Consider the following 11418-nt stretch of genomic DNA (forward strand, 5'->3'; position numbering starts at 1 on the left):
TGTGCTAGATTTGGCTTCTTTTCTTTCGGGGACCTCTTGTGAATCTGGGGAGAGAGAGGACTTGCTCCCAACGGCATTCATGGGGTTCCCCTCTGAACCCCTCAAGAGGGGATTTATATATATAAAGTTACAACTTCAAAAATATTGCATAGGGGGGCTGGGAATATGGCCTAGTGGCAAGAGAGCTTGCCTTGTATACAGGAAGCCCTGGGTTCGATTCTCCAGCACCACATATCTAGAAAACGGCCAGAAGAGGCGCTGTGGCTCAAGTGGCAGAGTGCTAGCCTTGAGCAAAAAGGAAGCCAGGGACAGTGCTCAGGCCCTGAGTCCCACGCCCCAGGACTGAACAAAAAAAAAAAAAAATTGCATAGGAAAAATGTCAGACCCAAGCAAAGAAAAAAAAAAGCTAAGAAGCCTACCCAAATATGCACACATACAAATTCACATAGATATATAAATACATAAATATCTATGTATGTACATATATTTTTGTATGCTTGTATATATGTGTGTATAGAAACACACATATGTGTGTACACATACATACATATTTGATAGATAGATATTATGTGGAATACTATTCAACCAGAAACAGATTCCTGTCATTTGTAATAACATGGGTGAATCTGGAGAATATTATATAGAGTTAAAACAAGGAAAACAGAACAAATGGCACATGATTTCAGTTTGTGGAATCTGAAAAGTTTATCTCATAGAAGTAACAAATGAAATAATGGGACAATAAGGAGGTTTCTAAATGGGTATAAAGTGCAGACAGAAGGAATAAATTCTGATGTTCTTTTGTACAGCATATTTTAAAATGACCAGAAGTTTTTGAACATTCTCTCCACAAAGAAATGATAAAGGTTGGAACTAATAGACATGTTAATTGCCATGATTTAATCATTATACCACTTATATGTGTGAAACATTATGCTATGTACAATTATCAGTTGTCAATTACCAACAAAATAAATTTTCTTAAGAATCTCCTTGCATCTTGAAATACATATGGCTCAAAACTTAGAGGTCTGTTAATACATGTTGTGCCCAAAAGCTGCTAGTCATGCTATTTTCCTTTGCTTCCTTCCATCCTGCTTACAAAGATTCTTCCTTAATATCTCATTAATTTTTTTTTCTTCCCTTCTCTTCTAGAGCCCCCTCTTCAAGTCTTTTCTCCCACTCCGGATTTTCCTTCCCTCATTTCTTTTCTAATTTAGTACTATTTAAATCTTTCTCAGCTTCCCAGTTTGCACTTTCATGTATCACCGAGCTCAGCAAATTCAAAGTCATTATTTGGCATCTTCCTTTTTTTAGCTTGGAAGTGAAAGTTGGAGAACATTAGGACTAATTTTCTTTGCTTTTCCATAGGCAAATGATGGTGGTGCTTTGACAGTAGTGTAATAACTAAGTTAAGCTGAGGTACAAAGAAATTAGTGGCCAATCCCAGGCAGAGAGGGAAATGTTAGGGAGAAAAACAAGGTCTAGAAAAGTTGACTTCTCTGTAGTTACTCTCTTGTCCAATGAGTTGGAGAAAGATTCAGAACCAGTTAATATAAGGTGAGACAAGTTAGGGAAAAGATACAATGAATAGAAGCAGGAGATTCTTTTGAATTTCATAGTTGTTGTGACTGGAGCCCAAGTTGGGAGATAAGAAAGAGGCAAGAACAGGGCAGCAAAATACTTGCAGAAATGTAGTGGTGCATAAAGATAGAATTTCTAAAATATAGAAAGTAGATGAGAAGTGATTGAAGAAATATGAAGCAGTTCCTTTAAGGAAACTACCAAACTAATGGAGCATCAAATCAACAGAAAATTCCTATTATCAGGGTAAAAATAATAAGCTATTTTGGAAAGAATGTGCATATCCCAGAAAGACTAAACAGAAGACCTTCTGCTCAATATCTAGTGAGCAGACCAATAAGAATGGGGAGTGTTTTCAAAGTTGAGGGTATATGTAAGTAATACACAGGGATAGTAAGTGAGAACAACACATTTATAAAATAGAAGTAGAACAGATAGTAATGAAAACAAAAAAAAAGAATAATGAAAAATAACAAAAATGCTGAAATAATAAAAATTAAGATGGACTAAGCGGCATTTTGGAAATAGCTGGAAAGCAATAACGAAGCAGAGTATGACATGTATTCGATATCTAATGGATGTCAGACACTGTTCTATGTACTTTGAATATCTTAACTCTTCTTCATACTAGTCACATAAGTGTAAGTAATATGACTCTTGCTTTATAAATAAGAAAACTGAACTCGAGTACTTTTATAAAAATTATTCAAAGTCATATAGCTAGTAAAGTGCCACTGAATTTGATTCACAATAATAAAATCCAAATCACTTATTAAACCACTGAACTACTGACAAATGACGATAATTTCCACTGAGGAAACAGAAATAAGGAAGACAACACATTAAGGTCACAAAACTAACAATAGCAATGAATTACTGAGGTTAAAAAATGTACCATAAAGTCTAATGACATTTTAAAATGTATATTGAGGCACAATCAATACCTAAGATACAGGGGACCTAATAACAAAATATAACAGATACCTTGACAAGTTATGAATAAGAGTCAAAATGTGGCATATTTTTCTCTTATGTGACTAAAAAATACTCTTTTGAAATAGTGTGTCTCAGAGTTTATTTTACACAATGTCAGTGCTACAGTTTGCTTAGTGAAAAATAAAAGATTAATAATCCTTGGGAAAGCATGTCTTAGGCTTACAGCCTCAAATCATTAATTAGCAAATCAAAAGGCCTCAGAAGCACTAAGGTATAATTTTTTCCAAGTCCTTCCATTTCCTTACGAAGGGGGCATTGTCATTCTTTCTGATAGATGCATAGAATTCCATTGTGTATATGAAGTGAGCCAGAACCAAAGAAACAAGGAGTCTATGGTTTCCCTTATAGGGAATAATTAGTACATATTTAGGCTAGTCGTAGCAGAAGATCATAATAACCCAATGCCTATGCCCTTGTGAACACATAAGATGATGCTAAGTGAAATGCATTCCACATTATGGAAACAAGTGTTATAGCATTGTTGTAATTATTTTCAACATGCCATGTGAAACTGTACCCTTTTTCTTTTCTTTTTTTGCTTGTATTCCCTTTCTGTGGTTTCATCCCCACTATCACTGTATCTGATCTTAGTACCCTGGATACTGTATAAATGTGTATTAGAACTAGGGAAGGGAAAAGGAATACCAAAATCCAGAGACAAAGGATAAATTGACAAACAATTCCAAAAGCAGCACTTACAAAACCATTTGGTGTAAACTAACTGTAGAACTCATGGGGAGGAGAGAGAAAGGGTAAAGGAGGAAAGGGGGGAGGGGGGAGGAAGGAGGTAACAAGTTGAACAAGAAATGTACTCACTGCCTTACCTATGAAACTGTAACACCTCTGTAATTCACTTTGACAATAAAGGAAAAATAAAGAAAAAATAATTAAAAGAAGATAGTAAATATTTTTTCAAAAGAACATTGAGTGGAAGGGTTAGTTTCAAAGGGACGAGGAAGAATGATAAAAGGGGTGATGTTAATCAAGATGCCTATATTCATAAACTGATTTGTTTTGTGGTACCTCCTTTGACCAACTACTTAAAAATAATAAAATATAATTAAAGGGAAAAAAGAAACACTAAGGTAATGAAAAATATTGAATTTGTTAAATGTCAAATGTTCATTTTCTTATTTGGTTATAGTGTATGAACAAATATATAATATATAAATATAGATGCTTACCTATATGTGTGTGTGTGAGGAGACTATAATGTAAATCTAAAGTCATATGCTTAGATATTTATAGGAACCCAACTGAGTTATTCCTCTGGTGCTTGTTTAAAACTGTGATTGAAGGACATTGTGTGTGTGTGTGTGTGTGTGTGTGTGTGTGTGTGTGTGTGTGTAAATACAGCTTAATTAAACCCATATAATGGTGCTTGTAAGGGGGGGAGAAGAAAGCAATGGTAGCATGATAAAGAAGGTGAAATTTCACAACTACACTATACATGTGTGATATCAAAATGCAACTTCATCTTACAACCATATGATATATATATTCCAAAATAAAATACAATATAAAAATAAATGTATGAAATATAGCTATTAAAATTTATGCTTTTCAAGCATGCCTGTTTTATGGACAAAGAAAAAGGAATGGAAAGGAAAATTCAATAGAAAATTAGGTATAGTATATAGGTATATATATATAGGTATATAAATTAGGTATAATATTTTATGTCACATAAAATATTAATATAATGCTAAATCAATTAAAAGGATAAAACAAACTATGTATCACCAACAATGGGAAAGGACCCTGACTCATATTATTATTTATGGTTACTATCTTTAGTGATGATATTTTTATTGTTCTTTGACACAGGTCATTTTTTTTTTTATTGAGAAGCTGACTTCATCATAACTACCTCCCTCTGATTAAAGCTTACAGGATATATCTCTTTCTTGTAACTGACCTGTGCCTTGATATTCAAATTTTATTGCCACAATTTTTTGCTTGGATGATTACAAGAAAATATTTAAGGATTCTAGGCTAGCTCACCTTCAATTTATTACCTAGAATGACCTTTATAAAATTCACATATGATCTTGTTATTCTCCTGCTTAAAAATCTTCCTTGATATTTTCCAGGTCTTAGATTTTATTTCACATGCTTTATCTTTATGTTCAAGTCCAAAACTGACCTGTCCTTTATTGACATTTCCATTATCAGAACTTGACATTCCTTCTCTTTACACTGCAAACATTCTGAACCTTTTCATTCCAATAATTCACTGAGTTGTCACCCGCTTTTACCTCCATCCTATCTTCCTGATTTTCTGATCTTAGGATTTTATTGTCTCCATGACAAAAGTGGGAGCTTAGACCTCATGCTTGTTATCATCTTCCTAACAAAGGTGTTGCACTGGAACTAGATCTCTTTTGCCCCTCTCTCTTTTTACCTGTGACTAGTTCAAAATGCTTCCATCTCCTAATAGCCAGCATTCTCTCAGATCTGCTTTTGGGCTTATCACACTCAAGCCTCTGCACAATCTTCTTTATAGTTTTGCTTTTATTTCCCCAGAAAATCCGCTTAGTCCTTCCACTTCAGCCACTCTGCTTGCTGTCATATCTCTGCTTCCCCCACGCATGCAGAGAATCCCTGTCCTTCTTGGATTGTGTCACTTTGTGCCATTAGTATTTCCACTTTTCTTTTTAAACAAAGTGTCATGGGTCTTAAGGACCATAGTCATGAGTATGTGAAAATTACTGACATTTAAAGGACTACAGTTTTTCTTTCTATATTTGTCTCATTTATATTATACTACAAAGAAATCTCTGAACTACTAGCATTCTAAATTGGGTGTTCTTCCTACATGTTCCTCTTATATCATCTATTTCTTTGGTTGTAACACTAATGAAATTATATTTTGCTTGTTTAACTAACCCCTCCTCTATTAGACTGTAAGTTCCTTGAATGTTGAGACGCTCCATTCACTTCACTGGTCTATCTCCAAGCCCTTAGCATAGAACTTGCTGACAATTAACATTTGTTGAATAAATGGTTGCATCATTGAATGTTGCTAATAACCCTAACAAGGAAGTTCATTGCAGTAACGGTCCCATAACCTAGACTATATCTCTAGAATAAGAAGCAAGAGTTGAAATACTTCTGAATTAAATAAAAAGTAGTCCACTGTAACATACCCTTTCTATTACAGAAAGCGTTAAATCAAGAAAAGAAGCCAAATCATGATTAAAATAAATGGGCATCCAAGTACAGAACTGACCATGAAGGCACCTCATGTGCATTTTTTAAACTTGAGATACACACTTTCCCATCACCACAAACAACTCCCTTTACATTACCCATTCACAATCACATCTATGCCATAATCTCCCACCATCCCTAATTATGGATATAAATAGACTATTCTCCAACACTATAATTTTGTCATTCTGAAAACCTTACATAGATTATAATACAGAGATAGGCTTTCTTCATCATTTTCTGTGTTACTTTACTTAGCGTATTTGTAAAATAGCTAATGAAATTGACTATAAATTATGCTGCAAGTTTTGAGACCTATAACACTTCCTTCTGCCAGGCACCTAGTGTCCTGTCATTCCAGAATCACAATGGTTAAATTTTAGAGAAATGCACAAACTGAGCAAAAAAATATTCTGTGAAGGCCAGTCAAACTCCTATTTCGCCCTGCGAGGGTGAAACTTTTAATGATTCCAACCCAAAGTATAGGGAATTAAGTAGAATCCTTACAGCCTTTCCCCATTGCTGGGCTCAACCCTTACTCTTTAGCTACTCTTTAGTCAGCTTTGGAATACCTAATATTTCCTAAATGAAAAGCAGCTCCAAAACCCCAACTGGCCTCCAGATCTCATCTTTCTGCTCTTGTCCTAGCCCAGTAGGGTTTTTCTACCTTGTTACCTTTGCATGCTTTCAAGGAAGTGATTTTTACAAACAATTTCTAACTTTTCTATCTTCCCTCAACAGAACAATCAAATTTCAGGTTTCTGCTGCTGCACAAATGTTTCCCGTGGTTATAGTTTTCTTTAACTCCTGAAGTGTTTCATAGATTTTGGATTTCTGGATTTAAAACAAAAGGGGTAGTGGAGATAGGACTTTTATTGATATCTAAATTCATTCCAGATAAAATTCCAGTTTAGTGGTTGAGATAATTTCCCCTTTGGGAGGGAAAAACACTGTCTTGACACATGGGTGGAAGGTATTTGACTTAGCTGTATCCAGCCACTTTATTGTTGTAACACACTTTCATGTCAACCTTAAGAAAGACAACGTCTTTGGAACCTTCCTCCTGGCTACAATTTTAGAAGCCATTATTTATTGTAATTGCACTGAGTGGGCTTCCCCACCTTTGAGTTTGAAAATAATAATAACACTAATAAGGAAATTACTTATTGACACAATTAGAACTACACGTATACTCCTTCCCTCGCAATCCTGTGGCCCCAGGATTAGAAGGCCAGGCAGGAGTGGGAGGTGGGAGAGGGAACAAGTGTTCAGGAAAAGCAACACCTGGCGGTTAGGTGGGGGGGGGGGGGGGCAGAGGGAGGGGGGAGACAGGGGCGGTTAAACAGGAGGGACGCAGGGCCCGCCCCTGAACTACATCTCCCGGGATGCTCAGCCAGAGGGAGCACCGCGCCCCGCCCCGCCCCGCCCCGCCCGCCTCCCCAGCCCTGCCCCGCCCCGCCGGGTGAGGCGGGCGCTGCCCACCGGCGAAACCCAGCGGCGCGCGGAGGCTACAAGTGCTGTGGATGGGGAACGGGGACTTTCTCGGGGATCTGCGCTGGAGCGAAGGCGCGGTGCTGAGACCGAGCCGGGTGGCCGGGAGAGGTGAGAGGCGGTAAACGCGATGGGATGGGGTAGGATGGAGAAGAGGCGCCGGGACGCCCGGGGAACCCAGCGGAGCTAGGGCGCGTGTCCCCATTCCCTACCCAAGGTGCCGGCTTCGCCTCCAGGACCTCCGCCGACGCAGCGCAACTGCGGGTGTCTCGGTGAGAAGCCGAGTTCACCCGGGATGGATCGATCGATCCAGCCTTGCCCGCGGGATGCTCCGCCGCCGGGAGCCCCGGCGGGGTCCTTTCCGACCGCGCGTGCCGGACGCCGCCCTGTCCCCGTCCCTGTCCCCGACCCGCGGTGGTCTCCCCAGCCCTGCCGCGCCCTCGCCCGGGTCACTGAGTTCCATGCAGATCGGATTGCTTTGAACGGACCACAGACCGACCCGGAAAAGTGTCTTCTTGAGATGCAATCTTCCTTAACTGGTTTTTAAAAAGATCCGAGGGGGCGGGGGGCAGAGGAGGATGGAGGGAGACCTTTAACTGCTCCTCCTGGAATCTCCATTCTCCATCGAGAAATGGAAGCCCCCATTCTCGGAACGGCAGAGGAAATCCACTGTACCTACGGCTAGTGTATCTCCCAAGAGAAGAGGCTTTTTTTTTTTTTTTTAAACCCCATCGAGATAGAAGCAGAAGAAAAGAATTGGGGTGTCTGTTTTTCTCCCACTTTCTTAAACATTGGGGGTCCCTTAAGGGACTCTGTTTACTTTATTTTTTATCCGGAGTGAGTCTAATGTGATTAGTTAATCGTGCCAAAGGTTAATCCAAGTGACGGATGCCTAGGGAATCTGCGAAAGGATTGCTCATTTCATTAATTGATGAAACCCATTACCATGGCTCTCTGTTGAGAGAGAGGTCTTTCCACTTGCGGAGGGAAAAGCTCTACCTCCCTTGTAGTTTCCTTTCACTTCGAGGGTGTTTGTTGTTGCTTCTGGTGCTGTTTGCTTGTTTAGGCGCGGAGAAACTCTGACAGTTGGAGACAAATAAGAGTTTGTTGGGATTGTATAACAGGGGAGACTGATGTATAGCAGGAATAGATAGATGATAGAGAGATAGATGATACATAGACTTCTTACACACATATATTTTCTTGTTATATGTATATATACACGCATATATGCACATATGTGTGGATGGATGGATAGATAGACAGATAGATAGGTGTAGAGACTCTCTCTCCTGTACTTTGGAGTTTTGAGTCTTGTTGTTACCGAGGTCACCTAAGTGAGCTTTGCCTGTGTCTCTGCTACCTGCTGTGGACAGTGTTGATGTGGAAGTGCACCAAGCAACCAGCCATGTGTTGTATCGCCTTGGATTTAAAAACAAATTAAAAGAGCTCTTGGTTAAAACTCTGATATTTACTGGGAGAGAAGTCGATTTTTCTTACTTGAGAAGATGGCGGGAGCAGAGGAAGATGGGCATATGTCTTGGTTGTCATCCCAGCGTTCCATCCCACTAATGTCCCATACTGCAATGGATAGCAGGGAGTGTCCTGGATATGAAGTTGCAGAGATGACCTCAGAAATAGCTTCTCACCTGCTTGCCCCTCACAGAAGTCTATGAGTTTATAGTTTGCCTTTTGCTGTCAGAATACTTCTTAGACTGTGTCAATTTTTCTGGCTGGCTAATAGCTTGTTTGTGCTCGTTTGTAAACTGTAGTGAGAGGGAAAAACTCAGAGCTGCTGGGACTCAGCCAGTGGGGCCAGAGTAGCAGACAGGCAAGATGGAGTGGGCAGTGTATATGTGTGGAGGAGTAAGCTGTATGTGTTTTTCACAGTGAAGTGTGCAATCTACACACTTTGACAACTAGCACATAATGCCCTCAAGGATCATTGGAGGATGAAGCAGAGGGAAGCATGTAGCTCATAAACAGACTCCTGGGCTGTGTGACTTGAATCATTAGACATATGAGTTACAGGGTTAAAAGAGGTGACTGCACAAGCCAGCCTTTTCATCTAGTTCAGGATTGCTGAATTAAAGTACTGAGCTCTTGCTCCAGTGGCACCCAGCTAATAGGAACATACGTTCATTAAAGTAATCTGTATTAGAATCTGTTCCCAACTCAAGAGTGTAAACACACATTTTAATTGAATTGGTAAGAAGTCTTGCTTCTCCAAGTTTTCCAGCCATTCAGTTGCTCTGCTGAAAAGTGCCTGCACCTTTCTCCTTTGTATCTTTCTGCAGGAAACCTGCCTTCTCATGGGAGGGACTCCAGCACAGGAATGTGTGAGACCTTGATAAATTTGGCTTACTGACAGCAGTTTGCTTTCTCCAGAGACACTGCCACTTCCTCCCTGCTTCTTTTCTACTCTGACCTGAGTTTCTCACTGCTCTCCCCTGTGACAAGTCAGAGGATTTGCCTTCGCACACACTCTCACTGCTAGCTGATCTTTTCTTGTACCCCCTTTAGGAGGGACTAGGGTTGGGGTCCCCACAGACCACTATGGCTGCAGAGGAAATGGAAACTTCAAGGGCAACCCTCCTGGCAATAGGTCATTAGCTCCTGTTGGGTTCTTATCTGTCTCTGTTGCTGTTGGCAGAATACTGGAAGCGGTTAGGGGATATCTAAGTAGCTCCCATGGAGCTCCAGGACCTCATTAAGAACAACACTCAGCCAGACCTGTGTGGTGCCACAGACTGGAGTTCAGCAAGGCCTGACCAGGCAGATGCAGCAACCATTCGAGCTTCTTATTGCTATGAGAAACACGGTATGTCCACACCCATGGAAGGATCTAGATTTAGCCTTTCTCCAGAATCCTCAAACCCTTTGCAAGGCAGTGCTGTTCAGCCGAACTTCTTCCCACCAGTACCTCTTGACTCAGGGAACAACCAAGTAACTGAAGAACGGAAAGTGTGCAACTGCTGCAGCCAGGAATTGGAAACTTCTTTTACCTATGTGGATGAGAATGTTAACTTGGAGCAACGGAGCCAGAGGTCCCCTTCATTAAAAGGGAGCCATAACCCTGGAGAACAGGGCTGGGGTAATCCGAATGAATGGTCCCAGGAGGCTGCTATATCTTTGATATCTGAGGATGAAGACGATACAAGTTCAGAAGCCACGTCTTCAGGGAAGTCAGTGGACTATGGTTTCATCAGCGCCATCTTGTTTTTAGTCACTGGCATTTTGCTGGTGATCATTTCTTACATTGTCCCACGGGAAGTGACAGTAGATCCCAACACAGTAGCAGCCCGGGAGATGGAACGTCTGGAAAAAGAGAGTGCAAAGCTGGGGGCTCACCTGGACCGTTGTGTGATTGCTGGGCTCTGCCTCCTCACACTTGGGGGAGTCGTTCTGTCCTGTTTGTTAATGATGTCTATGTGGAAGGGTGAACTCTATCGTCGGAACAGATTCGCCTCTTCCAAAGAGTCTGCGAAACTCTATGGTTCGTTCAACTTCAGGATGAAAACCAACACTAATGAAAATACCCTGGAACTCTCTTTGGTAGAAGAAGATGCTCTTGCTGTTCAAAGTTAATTCTGCTCATGAACATCAGGAGAATTTGCCTAGGCATTAAGGAAAAATAACAATAGCTTTCTCCAAGTTCATAGTACAGTTTGTTTGCCTGGCAAGATGAGTTCCTTTCAAAAATCAACAGCCAGTGAATGGGTTTTTGTTGGTTTGTTTGTTTTGTTTTTGTTCTCCATGTATCTTCTATTTAGAACAACCAGGAAGTGGTGCTGTGGCTCAAAGGGGTAGAGTGCTAGCCTTGAGTGAAAAAGTTCAGGGATAGCGCCAGTGCCCCGAGTTCAAGCCCCACAACTGACCAAAAAAGAAAAAAGAAAAAGAAGAAAACCATGTCATGGTGTAACAAACCACAACCAGCTACACCTATATTTCTAAGAAGTGTAGCTTCTACATGTAGAGCAAAATAATTCAAATGACCCAATGAACAAATGTATTCTGGATACTTGGAGGTCCAACATAAAATGAAATTGATTGCCAATCTATTAATCCCATAAGAAGGCTCACAAGGTGCTTATTACTTTTCTTACTAAATTTTTCTTCCTATAACTTACTTAA

General features: G+C 40.2%; 1 protein-coding gene across 1 annotated transcript; it reads left to right on the plus strand.

The window, feature by feature from the left end:
* The first annotated feature begins 9975 nt into the window (after positions 1-9975).
* Positions 9976-11067, plus strand: Tmem74 (transmembrane protein 74). The gene has a single exon (XM_048359040.1). It carries the CDS (start codon positions 9976-9978, stop codon positions 10870-10872), a length of 897 nt encoding a protein of 298 aa, XP_048214997.1. The 3' UTR covers positions 10873-11067.
* Positions 11068-11418: the final 351 nt, after the last annotated feature.

Source organism: Perognathus longimembris, chromosome 12 (genome assembly GCF_023159225.1).
Source record: "Perognathus longimembris pacificus isolate PPM17 chromosome 12, ASM2315922v1, whole genome shotgun sequence".
NCBI lineage: Eukaryota > Metazoa > Chordata > Mammalia > Rodentia > Heteromyidae > Perognathus > Perognathus longimembris.